Source organism: Rhineura floridana, chromosome 2, assembly GCF_030035675.1.
Source record: "Rhineura floridana isolate rRhiFlo1 chromosome 2, rRhiFlo1.hap2, whole genome shotgun sequence".
Lineage (NCBI taxonomy): Eukaryota > Metazoa > Chordata > Lepidosauria > Squamata > Rhineuridae > Rhineura > Rhineura floridana.
The window spans coordinates 72,441,399-72,460,149 of record NC_084481.1 but is presented as its reverse complement, the minus strand read 5'-3'; the positions used below and the strand labels follow the sequence as shown (position 1 = coordinate 72,460,149).

Below are 18,751 nucleotides of genomic sequence, written 5' to 3'. Positions count from 1 at the left end.
TGACAATGCCCCATCCACATCCACTGTAGTTCCCAATGAGGTGTCCACTGCAACATCTGCTGCAAATTCTTGGGAACAGTTTCAGTTGATGCAGCCTGATGACATGGACAAGGTGCTTGCGATGATGCGGCCAGCAACGTGTCCTCTCGATCCTTGCCCTTCTTGGCTTATTAAAGTTGCTGAGGGGGTGTGACCGAGTGGATCCAGGGTGTGGTCAATGCATCATTGTGGGAGGGAGTGGTTCCAGCCGCCTTGAAAGAGGTGGCGATCCAACCACTCCTGAAAAAGCCCACCCTGGACCCATTGGTTTGTGACAACTACTGACTGGTTGCAAATACCCCCTTTTTATGGAAGATGATTGAGAGGGTTGTGGCGCAGCAGTTGCAAGTACTCTTGGATGAAACAGATTATCTTGACCTATTCCAGTCTGGGTTCAGGCCTGGTTATGGGACCGAATCAGCCTTGGTCGCCCTGATGGATGACCTTTATCAGGAAAAGGACAGGGGGAGTGCGACCCTGTTATTCTTACTTGATCTCTCAGTGGCTTTTGATACCATTGACCATGGTATCCTTCTGTGCCAACTTGGTGGGATGAGTATTGGAGGCACTGTTTTACAGTGATTCCAATCCTATCTCCAAGGTTGTTTTCAGAGATTGTCTTTCAACCCCCTGGTAGTTGTGCTGTGGGGTGGCACAGGGTACCATCTTGTCCCCCATGCTGTTTAACATCTATATGAAGCCCTTGGGAGTGATACACTGATGATACCCAGCTCTATTTCTCCGTAGCTTCTGAATCGGGAGAGACTGTACAAGCCCTGGACTACTGCCTGGACTCGGTGGTGGGCTGGATGAGGGCCAATAAACTGAGTCTGATCCTAGCAAGATGGAGGCGCTGTGGGTTGGTGGATCCTGAGCTCAGATAACTGGTCAGTTGCCTGCTTTGGATGGGGTTGTACTCCCTCTGAAAGAGCAGGTCGATAGTCTGAGGGTGCTCCTGGATTCATCTTTGTCACTAGAGGCCCAGGTGATCTCCGTGGTTAGGAGTGTCTTTTACCAGGTTTGGCTGGTAAGACAGCTGCGGCTGCTTCTTGACCAAGATAGTCTGACCACTGTTGTCCATGCACTGGTAACCTCCAGGCTGGATTACTGTAATGCACTCTATGTGCGGCTGCCCTTAAGGTTGGTCTGGAAGCTGCAACTGGTGCAAAATGTGACGGCGAGACTGCTCACTAGGGCAGGGTATTGCCAGCATGTCACCCTGCTGCTGAAAGAATTGCACTGGCTGCCCATTTGCTACCGGGCCAAGTTTGAGGTTCTAGTTTTGGTGTACAAAGCCCTATACAGCTTGGGATCAGGATACCCGGAAGACCATCTTACCCCTTATATACTCAGTCGATCACTGCGCACTGCAGGTGAGGGCCTCCTGCAGATACCATCTTATCAGGAGGTCCCTTCTGCACAACATGAGGAAATGAACCTTTAGTGTGGTGGCACCTACCCTGTGGAATTCCCTCCCCTTAAATATTAGGCAGGCGGCATCTCTGCTCTCTTTTTGGCACCTATTGAAGACCTTCCTCTTTCAACAAACCTTTCTCTTTCAACAAGTCTTTTAAGTTGAGACCTTATTCCAGGCTGCATCTGTGTTGGAATTGCTTTTTAAACCTTTTTTTTAAAAAAAATATATGTTTTTAACCTTTTTTAAAAAGATGCCTTGATAGCTTTTCGAAAAAAATGTTTTTAAAGATGTTTTGTTTTAATATATTTTAAAGTCTGTTTTTATGAAGTTTTAAAGTGTTTTTAGTGCTTTTGTTTGCCACCTTGGGCTCCTGCTGGGAGGAAGGGTGGGATATAAATCAAATAATAAATAAATAAACATAATGATGTTTAAAACGTAGGTCTTTTTTTTTAATAATTTTTATTCAATTTTTTCAAAAGACAAACAAAACAAAGTCAAAAAACATAACAATACAGCAAAAAAAATAAAAATAAAATAGTTGACTTCCGATTTGTCGCAGATCAGCTATAAGTATATAATATACATCAAACCTGTCCCTTAATATATACATACAGGATCACTTTTCTCCATAGGCTATCTTAGTTAATCGTCAAATCCCAATATCATCATTTTATTTTTATCTTTCAACAAAAAGTCTAAGAGAGGCTTCCATTCCTTAAGAAATGTGTCTGTCAATTTTTCTCTAAGTAGACATGTCAATTTATCCATCTCTACTAAGTCCATTAATTTCAATAGCCATTCTTCCGTTGTTGGTGTTGATTCCATTTTCCGCTTTTGTGCATATAATAATCTTGCTGCCGTAATCATATATAATATTATTCTTCCATATTTCTTTTCTATTTGTTTATCCATAAAACCCAGTAAAAAAAATTCTGGTTTTGACTGAATATTTATCTTTAGAATTTTTTGCATCATCCTACCTATCTGTGCCCAAAATGATTTTGCCTTTTTACACAGCCACCACATATGATAAAATGATCCTTCTTGTTGTTTACATTTCCAACAAACATTAGAAACATTACTATACATTGTTGACAACTTTTCTGGAGTCATGTACCAACGGTACATCATTTTATAGAAATTTTCTTTAAGATTATAGCATAATGTAAATCTCAAGCCTTTTTTCCACATATTTTCCCATTGATCCATTTGTATGTTATAACCAAAAATTTTTGCCCACTTTACCATACACTCTTTTACTTGTTCTTCTTCCATATCCATTTTCAGTAAGAGTTTATACATTTTCGCAATTATATTTTCATCATTTGTACACAAACCTATTTCAAAATCAGATTTACTTATTTCAAACCCATACATTTTCTTGTCCATTTTATATCTTTCTAACAACTGTAAATAGGCAAACCATTGAGAACTATATCCTTCCTTTATCAGTTGTTCTCTCTCTTTCATTATATATTCTCCATGTACATTTTCTAATAGTTCTTGATAAGTTAACCATTTCTCTTTTCCAGCCATTTCTCTTCTGTAAAACGCTTCTTGACTTGAGACACATAATGGTATTTTCGAATAGAACCTTGGTTTATATCTATTCCATATTTTCAACAGAGGACGTCTTATAAAATGATTATTAAAGTCTACATTTACTTTTACTTTGTCATACCATAGATATCCATGCCATCCCCACTTCAGGTTATGGCCCTCCAAATCCAATAGTCTTTTATTCCTCAATAAAATCCATTCCTTTATCCAGACTAAACAGCAGGCAGCAAAATAAAGTCTCAGATTTGGTAATCCCAGTCCTCCTCTTTCTTTGGCATCTTGTAGTAATTTAAATTTAACTCTTGGTTTTTTTCCTTGCCAAACAAATTTAGAGATATCTTTTTGCCATTGTTTAAAAGGTAAATCAGAGGATATTACAGGTATTGTTTGAAACAAAAACATCATTCTCGGTAATACATTCATTTTTATCACAGATATTCTACCCATTAATGACAATTGTAGTTTATCCCATCTTAGCAGATCTTTCTTAATCTCTGTCCATAATTTTTCATAATTATTATGAAACAACTTTGAATTTTTATTTGTCATAATGATACCTAAATATTTCAACTTTTTCTCTATTGTAAAATCTGTCTTGTCCATTAACTCTTTCTGTTCCCTTAAAGTTAAATTTTTCACCAACATCTTTGTTTTTTGATTGTTGATCTTAAATCCTGCTAACGGTCCAAATTCTTTTAATTTGTCCATCAATACATTAATTCCTTCCAAAGGATTTTCTAATACGTAGAAAACGTAGGTCTTGACTCTTTCCCCCTAAAAAGAAATGCTTTCTTTTTCTGCATAATGTGCCAAATGAGCTGTCTGTTTTAACAACATGTTGCCGTTTCCTCAAAGCTTCTTAGCTTGTTTCCTCTGTCTGTTGTCCCACTGGCATATGACACTATGTATTTCTATTCATGTTATGTATTTCACGCTTCAGAGAACTTACAAGAAGCATTAGCTTTGCAATACTTTTTTGAAAACAAAATTCATTTAAAGCAACTAAATTATCCCATTTTATGAAAACAGAACCAAAGTTGATGGAACAATGGCTTGCAGAAGGCAGAAGCTGAGGTTTTTCTGGCTATAGTGAAATTTGATCAGATATCATGCGTGTCCTAGTCACACACAGTAACATCGTACCAACTAACTTCGTATGATTTTATAACTCCAAGCATGGGATGTTGTATGACCTACATTGAGAGAATAGGAGGGGTGATCTCTTTCACAGAAGAGAAGGGTATGACCTTGCATGATTTAGTTGCTGTGAAGTTGCACTGCTTTCAAAACTAGATGACTCCAATTAAGGGTTTTTCTCTACCACGAGCATATGATTATAATGGTTCTGCATATATGCTTGCTGATCACTCCTTTATTGTTTTCAGCATCCTGAGTACTCAAGTCTTTTTCATTTTTTTTAAAAAAAACACCTGTGATTAAGTTTTTTAATAATTTTTTTTTAAAATAGTGGGATTTAAGCTCTGTTTTGAAGTTTATCAAAGTCCCACATGATGCCTTTGAAACACAGCAAATCTGATAATACACAGAGTCCTTTAGGGGCTACTTCATTGCCTATTAACTTATTTGTAGGACTTGCAGCCCAGTGCATTTATGTTGTAGAGACCCATGCTATCTGCTTGATGTCCTACACTTTCAAGCTGTAGAAGGTGCCGCAACATCCTGCTTTCCTCTTATTTATGCTGCTTTAGTCCAGCAGCATGTATCCTGCAGTGGAATATTACTGTGTTAAACCTGCAGCATTTGGGGCTTTTTTGGAAAATGGTTTGGTCCAAGGAATGTAGCCAAAAGGGTGAGGGGAAAACCCATAAGGCAGAGGGGCTAGCTGAGGGCTGTTCCTAAAGGGCAACTTGGACAGTTTTGAAGAAAGGAGGGGGTCATGGGACTAGTAGGAACAAGCAGTTGGGGAAAAGCTTCCACAGTCAGAAACAGGCCCAAACAGCTAAGAGTGGTGTCTTTGTGCTGTACTCATGAAGTGTTTTGTTTTACAAAGTAAAACAGGAAGAGATTATTTTATTGTAGGTACAGTAAAAGCCAATGACCAACTGCTGGGTAAGTGTAGAGCAAGGCACGAGCCAGTGAAGCTACTTGGGTGAAGGAGGCCTACGTTTTTCTAAAGAGGTGCAGCAGTTCCAAGGGCAGAGTTCCTGTCCAGCTCCTCAAAGGTCTGTAGCTTGAGTCCACCCAGTAACTGTTGATCTAAGCATCAAGGAGATGTTTGCTGCTATAGTGTTTGCCCCCTTAACTATGCTGCTGTTTACTTCAACATCCATTTCCTTTTCTTGTACCTCCATCCAGTATGTATAACTTTGGAGGACAACTGGTAACAAAGAACACTGAAAATTGTTTGAATGGGTCATGGTGGCAACAGCCCTGTCTGTGACTCTTCAGACTCTAGTGCTAAATATGTATTGGGAAAACTGAAGTGAGCTGTAGGTGGTCTATAGTCATTATTAGGGATTAACTGCTTGAGAGTTAGTTGAACATTTTAAAAGCTGCATTATTTCAGTCAAGTGTTAATGAAAGGCTGCAAGCTCAGCTGGTGTTTTTGAGAATAGAAGGAATTTAATTTTATTTCTTCCCCCAAAGCCATTAATGCTTCTTTTGGCATAGAACTATGAAGCATTTTACCATCTCAATAAAAAAGAAAAGGTTTTCATAATTCATATCACTTCTGCCTAAACCCTTTTTGTGAGTTGAAGGAAAAACCAGTATATAAATCAGAAAAGAGATTATAAAGTAACTATTAATGCAGCTTCAGCTTACATGTGGATTTCATCTTTGGGCACTTGTTCCCAAGGCAGAAATAGTTTTGCATTTGGGAAGAGAAAACAAAACTAAGAGTTTCGTAGGACCTGTGAAGAAAAGACAAACATAATAATTTTCAGAACAAAATGGGCATGTTTGCAATAAATAAGAAAAAGTTAACACATGGATTCTGTATGTATGGATGTGAAAACTGGACAGTGAAAAAAGTGGATAAGAGAAAACTCAACTCATTTGAAATGTGGTGTTGGAGGAGAGCTTTGCGCATACCATGGACTGCGAAAAAGACAAATAAATGGGTGTTAGAACAAATTAAACCAGAACTGTCACTAGAAGCGAAAATGATGAAACGGAGGTTACCCTACTTTGGACACATAATGAGAAGACATGATTCACTAGAAAAGACAATAGTGCTGGGAAAACGGAAGCCAGTAGAAAAAGAGGAAACCAAACAAGAGATGGATTGATTCCACAAAGGAAGCCACAGACCTGAACTTACAAAATCTGAACAGGTGGTTTATAACAGATGCTCTTGGAGGTCGCTGATTCATAGGGTCGCCATAAGTCGTAATCAACTTGAAGGCATATAATAACACATGGATAGATAAGGTTAATTGTAAGTGCTGCCTGTTTGTCCTAGTAACACAGAATCAAGAATTTTACTTATTCCATTTAGAGGCTAGCTTTCTTCTGTGATAAACTCAACACAGTAAGGTCCCCAGGTGATCTCCTATCAGTGAACTGACGAGATCCAGCCCTGCATAGCTAGAGCAAAGTTGCTAAATCATGTGCCTTCAGACACCACAGAAAGCAGTCTCTTAGATCAGTAGTAGCCAACATGGTGCCCTTCAGCTCCCATCATCCTTGACTACTGACTATGTTATCTGGGATGGATGAGAGTTAGAATCCAATAGCACCTGGAGGGCACCATGTTTGTTGCCTTAGATGCTATGGTGAAACTTGTGTGCCAAACAAACCCGTTTATTAATTTTCCTGACATTTTCCCGACAGCTGATAATGCAAATTTATTCAAAGGTACCAACATAGGGGACCCCATACCGGAGAGCCCATGGAGCTGAGCAGTGCTCCCCAAGAACCACCTTCTGGAGCCAGCCAGCTAAGTAAGAACAGAACCACTGCAATGCGGTGCCCCCAGTACCCAACTCAGACAGTTGCCCCAGAAGGATACCATGGTCGGTAGTATCAAAAGCTGCTGAAAGATCTAGGAGGATCAACAGAGTTACACTCTTCCATCTCTCTCCCAACACAAGGCATCATACAGGGTGGTGGAAACAAAGCAGTTTCCATACCAAACCCAAGCCTGCATTCTGGCTGAAATGGATCTAGAAAATCTGTTTCCTCTAAGAGTACCTGGATCTGGTTGGGAACCACCCTTTCGAGAGCCTGGCCCAGAAAGGGGGCATTTGCTGCTGGTCTAAAATTATTTGGATCTTCTGGGTCCAGGGAAGGCTTCCTCAGGAGCCTTGCAGCACTCCTTTTTGGAGAGAAGCATTAATTATCTTCATGGCCCACCCAGCTGTCCCCTCCCTGGCAGATGGGAGCGATTTTATCCTCAAAATGCTTAGCGAATATGTCACAGCGGGCTTTAGTTGGCCCTAGCACTGCTCACTAGGGCTCAATAAACCCTTAGCCACTCTAAAGAGTTCAACTGGACGGCAAGCAGAGGACACAATGGAGGCATAGATGTAAGTTTTCTTCACCACCTTCACTGCCACTGAGTAGGCTTGAACATGAGTACGTACCAATATTTGGCTACATTTATTAGTTTTTCTCCACATGCGCTCAAGCTGTCTCCTTTCTCACTTTATTGCTCTTAGCTCTGGGGTATACCATGGAGCTTTCTGATCTCTGCCAGTTGGGAGAGGATGCTCAGGTGCAATCGTGTTAATTGCCTGGGTCATCTCTGTATTCCACAGATCAGTCAGGGCTTGAGAAAAGCCAGCATAGAAATGCTAAAGTATGTTGGCTACAGATTTTGGCATATAAAATATTTTTTATTAGTTTTCTTTTTGGAATTGTTCCACAGGCCTAACAAGGTGTAGCTTGCGTTTACCTTAAAATATTTGGCTCTGATATTGTATCACAAGCCTGATGTGCCCATTGTGGGTGTGAAACTGTACCTTATTAGGTAGCAATCTTGAAAAGCTTGTCAGGACAGAAGATAGACTAGCAAGTTATGATATGCCCATATGGATGAATACCCTTCCTCTGTATCCGGGAGCTGGCTGATGTTTCACGGTTTGTTTCCACAAAATAATAAAGAACATTGCAGCCGTAGTCAGGAAATGAAGAGGCAAGACAAGATGAAAATCAAGAGCCATGTTTATTTAAATAAAGCCAATTAAGTGATTGATTGTATAAAAATGATCTGCATAGAAAAGTGTGGGACAGAACTCAACCAATTGGGCAAGGACACCCTGCCATGGAAAGGATGGTTAGGGAGGCCTTGCTGTTCCACCCCCTCCCCAGGGCCTCACAACTCGGTGAGTGGGTGTTACAGGTTAGCCCCAAAGGTGAACCTTATCCTGCCAACAGGCCTCAGCAACCTGGATGGCAAGCCTCAGATTGCACCTTTCACCTGAAAGAATGCCTACGGGTGCTCACCAAACCCTACCCTGTGAAATTTCCACACATATTTGCCACAAAAGAGGACAAGCCTCAGCTTGGTCCCTCTTTCCCCACCTGCGATGAATAATTTCACGCAGGGCATTCTGCAGATCAGTTAGAAACTGATTGTTACCCAAGTCAGACATATGAACACTGTCTGGCCAGTAAAGATCAGCCTTGCCACACTTCACCTCCGGGTGATGTATTACCTCGCCCTGCCTATCAGCAAGAGCAAGCTGGGCTTCCCTATTTACTTTCTTTTGAGCCTTGTTCAGGATTCTCTGGTCACTTTTTGCCCTCCACATCCTGGGATGTGGGACCAAACAATGTCCCAGGCCACCGTCTACATATGGACTCAAAGTCCAGGGAAGCCTGAATGATAAGGGATTTCCCCTTCAACATTCCCAGGTCGCCGTCTCCCAAATGAATAGCCAAAACCTGCTGAGGGTGCTGCACCAACAAAGCATCAAAAAGTGTTGGTAGGAGGGATTCCCACAGCATGCCATGTCTACCCAGCCACTGGACCAAAGTGCAATGGCTGAGCCCCAACTGGGTTCCGTGCCTGATCTGGAATGCCCTCCTCTTGGCCCAGAACACCATGCTGTGGCCATATATGAGTACCTTGACTCTCTCCAGCACCCTCCAACCTGTTAAAACAGAAACAACAATTAGCAAGACGCTCACTAGCATAAAGGTTAACAAGGGCCCTTGATTGGCCTAACATAAGCCAGGAAAGCACGTAAACGCCAGCGCCCCACCGCCTGTATCACTGTGCTCTCAAAGCCCAAGGTAGCTGCCTTAGAAGCCGCACCAATCCATAAAGAGTGCATACCAAACTGCCCAGGATCCAGACCCAAATGTGTCTATCAATGGACTAAAACTGAAACTTAGTTAAAGGCTGACCATCCTGATGACAAAATAGCAACCCCCCAAACTTACTCCTAAGCCACAAAAATGAACCTAAGGCCCGGACTGGACACAGCTTGTCTACAGGGGAAGAGGCCAAAGTGATGATAGAGCCTTGGCTCCTCTGGTTAGTCTTTGATTTGTGCAGCTGATCTGAACACAGTTGTCCCTTACCATAACATCACCGACTTCCAAAGCCCAACCAGACCTGTCATTTCTAGAAAAGGAGAGTAACTCTTCCATACGAAACACACACCCCCAAAATGCTATAACAGCAACTGTATGAAATAAAACTGCCTCATAGCTGGAACTACATAAAGACACCCGAAGCCAATGAAGGCCGAACAAAATAGGAGGTGAAGTAGGGAAATGAGCGTCTGGCACAGGAGGATAGGCCAGGTCCATTCCACAAGCATCTTCCTTATCCTAAAATCACCTGAGGAGTCAATCCCTGCTAACTTACACCTAATGAATATAAATCAAATAATATTGATTTGATATCAAAGAAAGAAAGAAAGGCCCTGCCGGTGAAGAACCATGCAAAATTCAATCAGCTGATCCACTGGGATAGGCCAAATGAGTGGATACCCCCTGCTCAGATGAAAATTGCCAAATTCCCTATCTGATCTTAAATGGGAGTTTCTTGTGCTGGTGGCAATGGATAGCATTATGGCTTTCTCAGCTTCAAAGTCAACTTCCGACAGTGCCACTGGCATCGCCTCCTGTTGAAGCCTGGCCAAAGCGGCCAACCCCTGAAAATGTGACATCTGATGGCACATGCCATTGTCCGGACCAGGAACATGGAGAGCAAGAAAAAGAATATTAAATTTAAGGCATTGGGTTACAAAAGCATGTACCAAAAGCATCACTCTAGGGTTCCTAAAAGTAAGGGAGTTGATAACGCGCACTATGGCCTGGTTGTCACACCAAAAATGCACCACAGCCAAATCACCTGCCCACAGACTCAGTTCGGGCTAACACTGAAGCCATATCAGGCCCCTCATCCTCAGAGAATGACAACTCCTAAGGTGAATGCTGAGCTGGACGCTTTGGGGCCTTCCCCTTCCCCTTAGGACCACCCTTGCCCTTCTTAGGAGCCATGGCCTACAACAGTAACAACAATGGCAGTAATAACAATAGCAACAACAACAATAGCAACGATAATAAACTAGAACCTTCCAAAAATGGCTGCCAAAAGACCTTCTCAAAATGGCTGCTGGACTAGGCCACAGTAAAATGGCTATCACCCCCAGCAACCCTCCCCAAAATGGCCACCAGACCTAAGATGGCTGCCACAAAATGGTGCCAAAGACGAGGCCCAAAATGGCTGCCATACTCCTCAGGCCTAAAATTACATTATAAGGTAGGGTATTTCAAAACCTGTTTGTAGGAACCTGATATTTTCTTGATTTTAGGATCTCCTATTTCTATTTGTAGTTAAGATTCCTTGTTCTTTCCTTGTATATTGTTGGCTTTATTTCACATTCTTGTTCTATTTCGCATTCTTGTTCTATTTCACATTCTTTGCCTAGCTAGTACAAAGATGCATTCTTGAGTAGTAAATTATCTTTGACTATAAAGAAAAGGCTATATATTTTTCCTACTTCATGAATATACAAGACAGTATTATTTTGTGTAGTGAATTGTAAATTCACATTCTCAGACTAGGAAAATTGATAGGATGCTGTTTTCTTCAGAAGAGAGAAATTTCTTCTGGTATCTTCACACTGTGAGATTGGAAATGTGTCTTTGGGTTATGTGCTTCTTTCTTATTCTCAGAGAAGGTTACTCCTGAATCGAGGATTTCTCCAATTTGTCCCTAACCCATGTAGGCATGGTTTCAAAATGCCTACATTACTTGTTTTTATATTCATGCTGCAATAACATTTTTTTTTTAAAAAAGGGGGAATGTGTACATTAATTATTGCATTTTGAAGGCCAGTGCTCACCATAGTTTGCTAGCTTGGGTATCACAGCAAGCTAAATTTAATGGTACACAGGAAACTTTTCATTAAAAAAAATTATTGAAGAGTTTATGTACATAAAATAATGGGGATATAGGCCACAGGGTTACATTCTTGCATCTTCTTGTATAATACATATTTTCACATTCATAATACATTACTCATAATCTAGATCTGGGCATTAGGGATAGGAAAAGGATGGGGGATGAGGATTGGGTCCTAGGAAGGAGTTTAGATTGAGGTAGAATTGTGAGTGTATGGTTTAAGAATGTAAGAAGAGCCTGCTGGATCAAGTCAGTGGCCCATCTAGTCCAGCATCCTATTCTCACAGTGGCCAACCAGATGCCAATAATAAGCCCACAAGCAGGACCTGAGTGAAAGAGCACTCTTGGTAACTGGTTTTCAGAAGCATACTGCATCTAACTTTGGTGTTAGAGCACAACCCTCATGGCTAGTAGCCATTCATAGCCTACATGAATTGTCTAATCTTCTTTTAAAGCCATCCAAGCTGGTGGCCATCACTGCCTCTTGTGGGAGTGAATTCCATAGTTTAACTATGCGCTGAGTAAAGAAGTACTTCCTTTTGTCCTTCCTGAAACTTCCAACATTCAGCTTCATTGAATGTCCATCAGTTACAGTATTCTGAGAAAGAAAAACCCTTCTGTCTCCACTTTTTCCACACATTCATAATTTTATACACTTCTATCATGTCTGTGACTCACTGTCTCTGACTCACCTTTTCTCTAAACTAAAAAGCCCCAAATGCTGCAACCTTTCCTTATGGGGGAGTCTCTCCATCCCCTTGATCATTCTGGTTGCCCTGTTTTGAACCTTTTCCAACTCTACAATATCCTTTTGGAAGTGAGGTGACCAGAACTGTACACAGTATTTCAAATGCAGCCGCACCATATATTTATACAATGACATTATGATATCAGGAGTTTATTTGCAATACCTTTCCTAATAATCCCTAGCATGGAATTTGCCTTTTTCACAGCTGCCACACGCTGGGTCAACATCTTCACTAAGCTATGCACTACAACTCCAAGGTCTTGTTCCTGGTCCATCGCTGCCAATTCAGACTTCATGAGTGTATATGGGAAATTAAGATTTTTTTGCTTCAATATGCTTTACACTTGTTTACATTGAATTTCATTTGCCATTTTAGTGCCTATTCACTCAGTTTGGTGAGGTCCTTTTAGAGCTCTTCACAATCCCTTTTTGTTTTAACAACCCATCAGCAAACTTGTCCACCTCACTGCTTACCCCTAACTCTAGAACATTTATGAACAAGTTAAAAAGCACAGGTCCCAATACCCATCCCTGGGGGGACTCCACTTTCTACAGCCTTCCATAGAGAGAACTGTCCATTTATTCCTACAGTCTGCTTCCTGCTACTTAACTTTCCTGATCCACATGAGGGCCTCTCCTCTTAATCCATGACTGCTAAGCTTACTCAGCAGTCTTTGGTGAGGTACCTTGTTGAAACCCCTTTGAAAATCTAAGTACACTATGTCTACTGGATCACCTCTATCTATATGCTTGTTTTTATTGAGTGTGTCTAGGTTTGCCTGCTAAATTTGGTATGCAGGAAACTGAAAAGGAAGAAACATATGATAGGGGATGGTGATGTGTGTGAGCCTGCAGCTGGTTTCTGATCCTTCATTGAACTTGAACCTGTGTCTGACAAATAGCTTCATATGCTACCTGTAGCAGGAAGTGAAAAGTAAGCATGGTTCCAATTGCAAAAGATAGTGAAAGGTGACTATCACCTTGTTGAAATGTTGTGTATCTTCAAGCAACCTTTTTCAGCTTGCATGACAGATCTCCAAATTATATGCTTTTCTCTCTTCTTCTTTTTAGAAAAAAGTCCTGCTAGTAATTATAAATAGAAAGGCCATTTTCTATTCAAGCCCATGACAGAAAAATCTATAATGAATCTCTTGCAAGCTTCTCTTTCAATTAGCTTACAGATTGTGTATTGAAGGACAAGTATAGGACTCAGCTAAATTAGTGGCCCTGCATAGGTTTTTATCCCCTGCTTTCTAAAGCAGTAGTCAAAATGTCAGCTGTCCAGCCCAATCTCATCAGATACTGGCTTCAAGGATTTTTCTTAATTGCTGTGAACTGATTGACATGACACGGATCATTGTTGGTACCAAGAGTTGCCTTTTCAGTCCTCCTTTTGTGTAGTTCCAAGGCTGTGAGGCAGAGGAGCAATGCCCTTGTTATATCCCCTTCATAATAACTTCCAGCTGAGTCAATATTATTTGCAAACAAACCTTGATGTGCTATTCATATAAATCTGGGGTTTTTGTGTGTGTGCGTGATGTTTTGTTTAAATATTCCCTTTGCAACAAGGACGTAAGCTTTGTCTGGCATATAATTTTTGCTAAGTACTTGCAAACAGTAGCATTTTGTTTCCATGATTTGATGTTAACTTTGTGTACTCTCTTCTTTTGCTGCCTACACTCTACTATATTTTGCTTACAATTACATTTTAAATAAAGCTTAAACCATTTAAATATCCTAGTGTGGGTTGGAAATGGCTATACTTGTGCCTTGGGTTGATAATCACATGCGAAAGAGTCCCTTCACATTTTATGTAGCATAGCTCCACCAGAAGACTCCCTGAAGAGACAATGGTTGCAGAGAACTATTGCTGGTGTGCCACCACTGCTAAAACACAGTAGGCACACTAATGTGCTCTTATTTGTTGTTGGACTCATAACTGAATCTAGTTTTCCACTACCGGCATTCACACCACCTACTTACCTGGGATGGTATCCAATCCTGCCCATTGTTTTATTAACAATGTATTTAGGTTACATTTCTGAGCAAATGCCCTTTCAAAGTGGTTTACAAGCAAAACAAAAAATAAAAACAGTGCCAAATCTAAAATGCTGCCAAATTTAAAACTTTAAAACACTGCAAATCAAAACTTTACAAAAATAAGTCTTCCAAAAAGTCTGCATTATAGAGATTTGGTGTAGGTCCATTCCTTCTATCAGTATAATGGGGAAGGGAGAGCTAATTAAACCCTTTGGAGAACTGCAGGAATCTCTGAAACAGATTAGGGTTGTGGAGCTGCAGGAGTTACTCCATTCTAAATTATTCCTTCTGTTAGTGGATAGCATTGGATAGCACCCCTGCTAAATTATGCAGGAGGCAAGCTGGGCTCTGTACAGCAGAAGTGTGTGCTTGGGTAGTGATTTAATCAATTGTAGCATTTCTGCATTGCTCAGACAGACTAGTGCAGGACTAGTGGCCCATCTAAGGATGTTGAAGTCCATTTTCCATCAGCTCCAGCCAGCATGGCAAATGGTCAGGGGTGATGGGAGATGTAGTCCAGCAACATCTGGAGGGCTTGCAAGTTCACCATCCCTGGACCTAGGGCTTCATCAGGAGTGCCAGACATATCCATCAGCCACCGGAAGGACATTTTAATAGACTCACCACTCCTGCGAAGGTTATCTATGAATCAAAATGTCACCAGGAAATGGTCTGACCATGACAATGGAGTCAAAAAGAACTCCCCCACTATCAAATCATAAAACATGACCAATCAAAAACATGAGGTCAGGACATGCAATATGAGTTGATAACATGTTAGGACAGCCCCATGGGTGCTGTGTTTTGAATCACCACAGACAAGGTGGCTTTGGCATGGATATTGAGATCATCCCAGACCATGAGCCTGAGGGTCCTTTGCCGCAAATTCCATGTGTATATACAAGCTCCCCTTTTGGAATCCCATTAGGACTTGCAAGATAGCAAGGAGAAAGAAAGCTCCCATATTCAGATGGTAGGGTTCTGACCAATCTCCTTCTTTCTTTTTTTCTGCTGCTGTAAATGTATGTGTTCCATGCAGTGATAACAGGGCATTCACCTTTAAAATGAATTAAGCTTCCACTGGTGTTCTGAGGTTTTTCATTCAAACATTTGACTTCCAACAGCTAATTTAACAATTGCTGTACTTCAATTTAACCAATAGGTTAATTGCATTTCTGGTAAGGAAGTTAGCTGTGCTTAATTATAAATGATGAGGAATTATTTCCATTTTAATTCTTAATAACCTTTCCTGTCTGAGTACAATTGTTGAACATTCAATTTTATCCTTAACCTGCTGCATGGCCTGATTCCAATTTCTCAATCATTGGGGGTTGAGGGAGAGGAGGTGGTACTCAGTTTTAGAATTCAGTTGGTATTTTGGTTGTGATCTATCAGCACAGCCAGTTGAGATGGAAAAGCATGAATCTGTTATGATGTGTGCTACAATTACTGGATCATTTTGTGTTTCTTTTTTTCCTTTTAGATCTGATTAATGGAGCCCAGGAACAGTGTGAATTGCCTCCCATGGATGGCTTCCCCCACTGCGAGGATAAAATAAAAGTAAGACTACATTTCTATTGCATTTCTTCATTGTGTTGGTATGCTTGTTCTTTTTTTAACAAACAAACTACTGGTAAAAGGAAAAAGCATTACTTAGGGGCTATCTCTTGATAGATAAATAAATAAATATCTCTTGAGATAACCAAAGATACCTTAAATTGACCAAAAGGAAGGGGTAAAAATGTCATGCCATTTGAATTTCCCTTTGTACCAAGTTAAGCCATGTTAGTAGTGTGGCTGGAGCACAATGCCTGCAAACTTCCATTCCCAGAGTACTGACCAGAAGGGCAGTTCCCAAAATTATAGTTGTGTTAGTTGGGCGGCTTATTTGGACATGTGGTTAATTTAGTTGTAACTATAAGTTGAGGAATATTAATATTAAATGTTACACCTTGTAATAATTGTTAGATATTTGAATAAAAGTTGGGGAACTGGATTGTAGGGTATCAGTTCATGAGCGTTCCAAATAATCAAAGTTCTAAAGGTTCTTCAGCCAGTAAGAACTATAGTTGTCAATGCCATCTTGAACGTAAATGGCAGTCTTCAAATCCTTTTTGAGGATACTTTAAATTTAAAGAAAGAGTTGTTGCTATGTGTAAGGTAAATTTATTCTTTAATATCTCTGCCATAAAAACGTTGACCTTGTTTCTTTGATATCTTAGAAAATTTATGCAGATATATTTCATATAGTTACAAATATTGCTGTCTATAGTATAACAACATACCACTATCTTGCCAGGTTCAAATTGCCTATAGGAGGCTTGTCATGTTCATCTAAATTTTAAAATAGAAACAAGTAGGGTACAAAATGGATATGTAATTTGAGTTGCTTTCTGAGTTGATCTGAATATGTTATTTTTGGTTACCTTTGATTGGTTTTACTAGAACAGCTATTTCTTTGGGATTAAGAGAAAATATTTGCATAGTAAAATGTTGAGAATGGCAAGCATATTTGGATGTCAATGCTAAAAATTGAAAGATTGCCACACAGAGGAGGGCCAGGATCTCTTTTTGATCATCTCAGAGTGTAGGACATGGAATAATGGGCTCCAGTTACAGGAAGCCAGATTTTGGCTGAACATTAAATCTTCCTGACTGTTAGAGCAGTATGACAATGAAACCAATTACCTAGGGAGGTGGTGGGCTCTCCAACACTGGAGGTATTGGAGAGGCAGCTGGACAGCCACCTGTTGGGTCTGCTTTTTTTTAATTCAACATAAAGTAGAAATACATAATGTTCCAATTCGATTACATAAAGGCATTAGAAAAAAGGATGTGGGATAAACAAAAGGAAACATCAAGGAAAAGGAAAAAATAAACAAAAGATAAATAATATAGGTGATCATTAAGGTTAACTTCTTACACCTTAACATTTTAAGCATAGTAATATAATATAACAGTTTCCTATATTAAGGTAAATAAATTAAATGGAGCTATTTCATCTATCACTTTGTCATTACAGAATTGCATAAATAAAGCCCATTTCTCTGCAAATTTATTTTGATGGTTATAGTCTACCGCATTTCTATTATAAGTCATTTTTATCATTAATACTGTCTCCCAAGTTTTTTTCAACCAATCCATCAATATTGGGGGTTTATTGTTCTTCCATTTTTGTGCGATACATATTTTTGCCACTGTAAGCAAAGTTGCTACTAATTGAAAATCTACATTAATAATTTCTTCATGAAATAAGCACAGACGAATTGTTTTAGGATTTTTTGATATCGTTTGACCTGTAATATCCTGTATTATATCTAAAATTTCGTTCCAAAAAGGTTCTATTTTAACACAGCTCCAAAATAGATGTATAAAGTCTGCCTTACTTCTTCTACATCTCCAACAGTACATATTTTGCTTAAATATTTTGCTTAATCTATGTGGTGTTAAGTACCGTTGATAACTGCTTTAAAAAATTTTCTTTCAAATTACTATTTGATAATGTAGTTGGAATATTCTTAAACAACCAAATCCACTCTTCTGCTGATATTGATAGATTAAATTTCTCTAGATCTCTGTTCCATTTCTTTTGGTATGTTGAGTGTAATTGTTGCATAGTTAATGAGGAGAGGATTTGATATATTTTAGCAGTAGCATTCTTTTTCTCTGTAAAAAGGTAAAGGTGTCCCCACACTTGTAGTGCGAGTCGTTTCCGACTCTTAGGGTGACGTCTTGCGATGTTTACTAGGCAGACCATATATATGGGGTGGGATTGCCAGTTCCGTCCCCGGCCTTTCTTTACCCCCCCCCCCGCATATGCCGGGTACTCATTTTACCGACCATTGGATGGATGGAAGGCTGAGTGGACCTCGACCCATTTTACTGGAGATTCGACTTCCTCCTTTCGTTGGAATCGAACTCCGGCCATGAGCAGAGTTTCAGCTGGGTTACCGCCACTTACCACTCTGCGCCACTCTGACTGTAATAAAAAAATCTCAAAAGCAGTAAGAGGACGTGGATTTCCATATTTTGTTTTTATTTGTTCTACTATATACCTTAATTGAAATAATGGAGGCCTCTTATTATTCAAGGTCTCAGCTTAAGTATAGTGACTGGTTTAAACAAGGATTTATTATTTCTTATGAAAATGCACCTGTTGGGTCTGCTTTAAGTTGGATTCCTGCACTGAGCAGGGGGTTGGACTTGATGGCTTTATAGACCCCTTCCAACTCTGTGATTCTATGACAATATGTCTAACCCTGATCAAGTATATCTTGTAGAGAAGTAGTGAAAGTAGGAGCTGCAGCATGTTACCTTATTGGCATGCTAACTTTAATCCTCATGGTTCATCTGTAACTGCATTGTCATAACTGTTTTGAAGGAGTGGGCTGCACTGAGCAGGCGGTTGGACTCGATGGCCTTATAGGCCCCTTCCCACTCTACTATTCTATGATTTTAAAGTCAAGGTACAAAAAGGAAAATAAAATTCTAGATCCAAACAATACAGTAACATTTGTGTATCTTCAAGATTACACATCTATTATGAGAAGACATCCAATGATGTCTGCCTACTTGTGCACTGGGAATTTGTTAAACAGTGTGAGTTTTAGTTTCTCTCTCT

The 18,751-nt window shown here is 40.1% G+C and overlaps 1 protein-coding gene across 7 annotated transcripts in view; it reads left to right on the top strand.

Moving 5' to 3' along the window:
- Positions 1–18,751, top strand: part of MGAT5 (alpha-1,6-mannosylglycoprotein 6-beta-N-acetylglucosaminyltransferase) — a 220,187-nt gene that overhangs the window by 122,078 nt on the left and 79,358 nt on the right. For all 7 annotated transcript variants that reach the window (XM_061608943.1, XM_061608941.1, XM_061608945.1 and 4 more), the window contains one exon: positions 15,614–15,690. In XM_061608943.1, the coding sequence (XP_061464927.1) occupies positions 15,614–15,690 (77 nt within the window). The remainder of the gene's footprint in view (positions 1–15,613; positions 15,691–18,751) is intronic.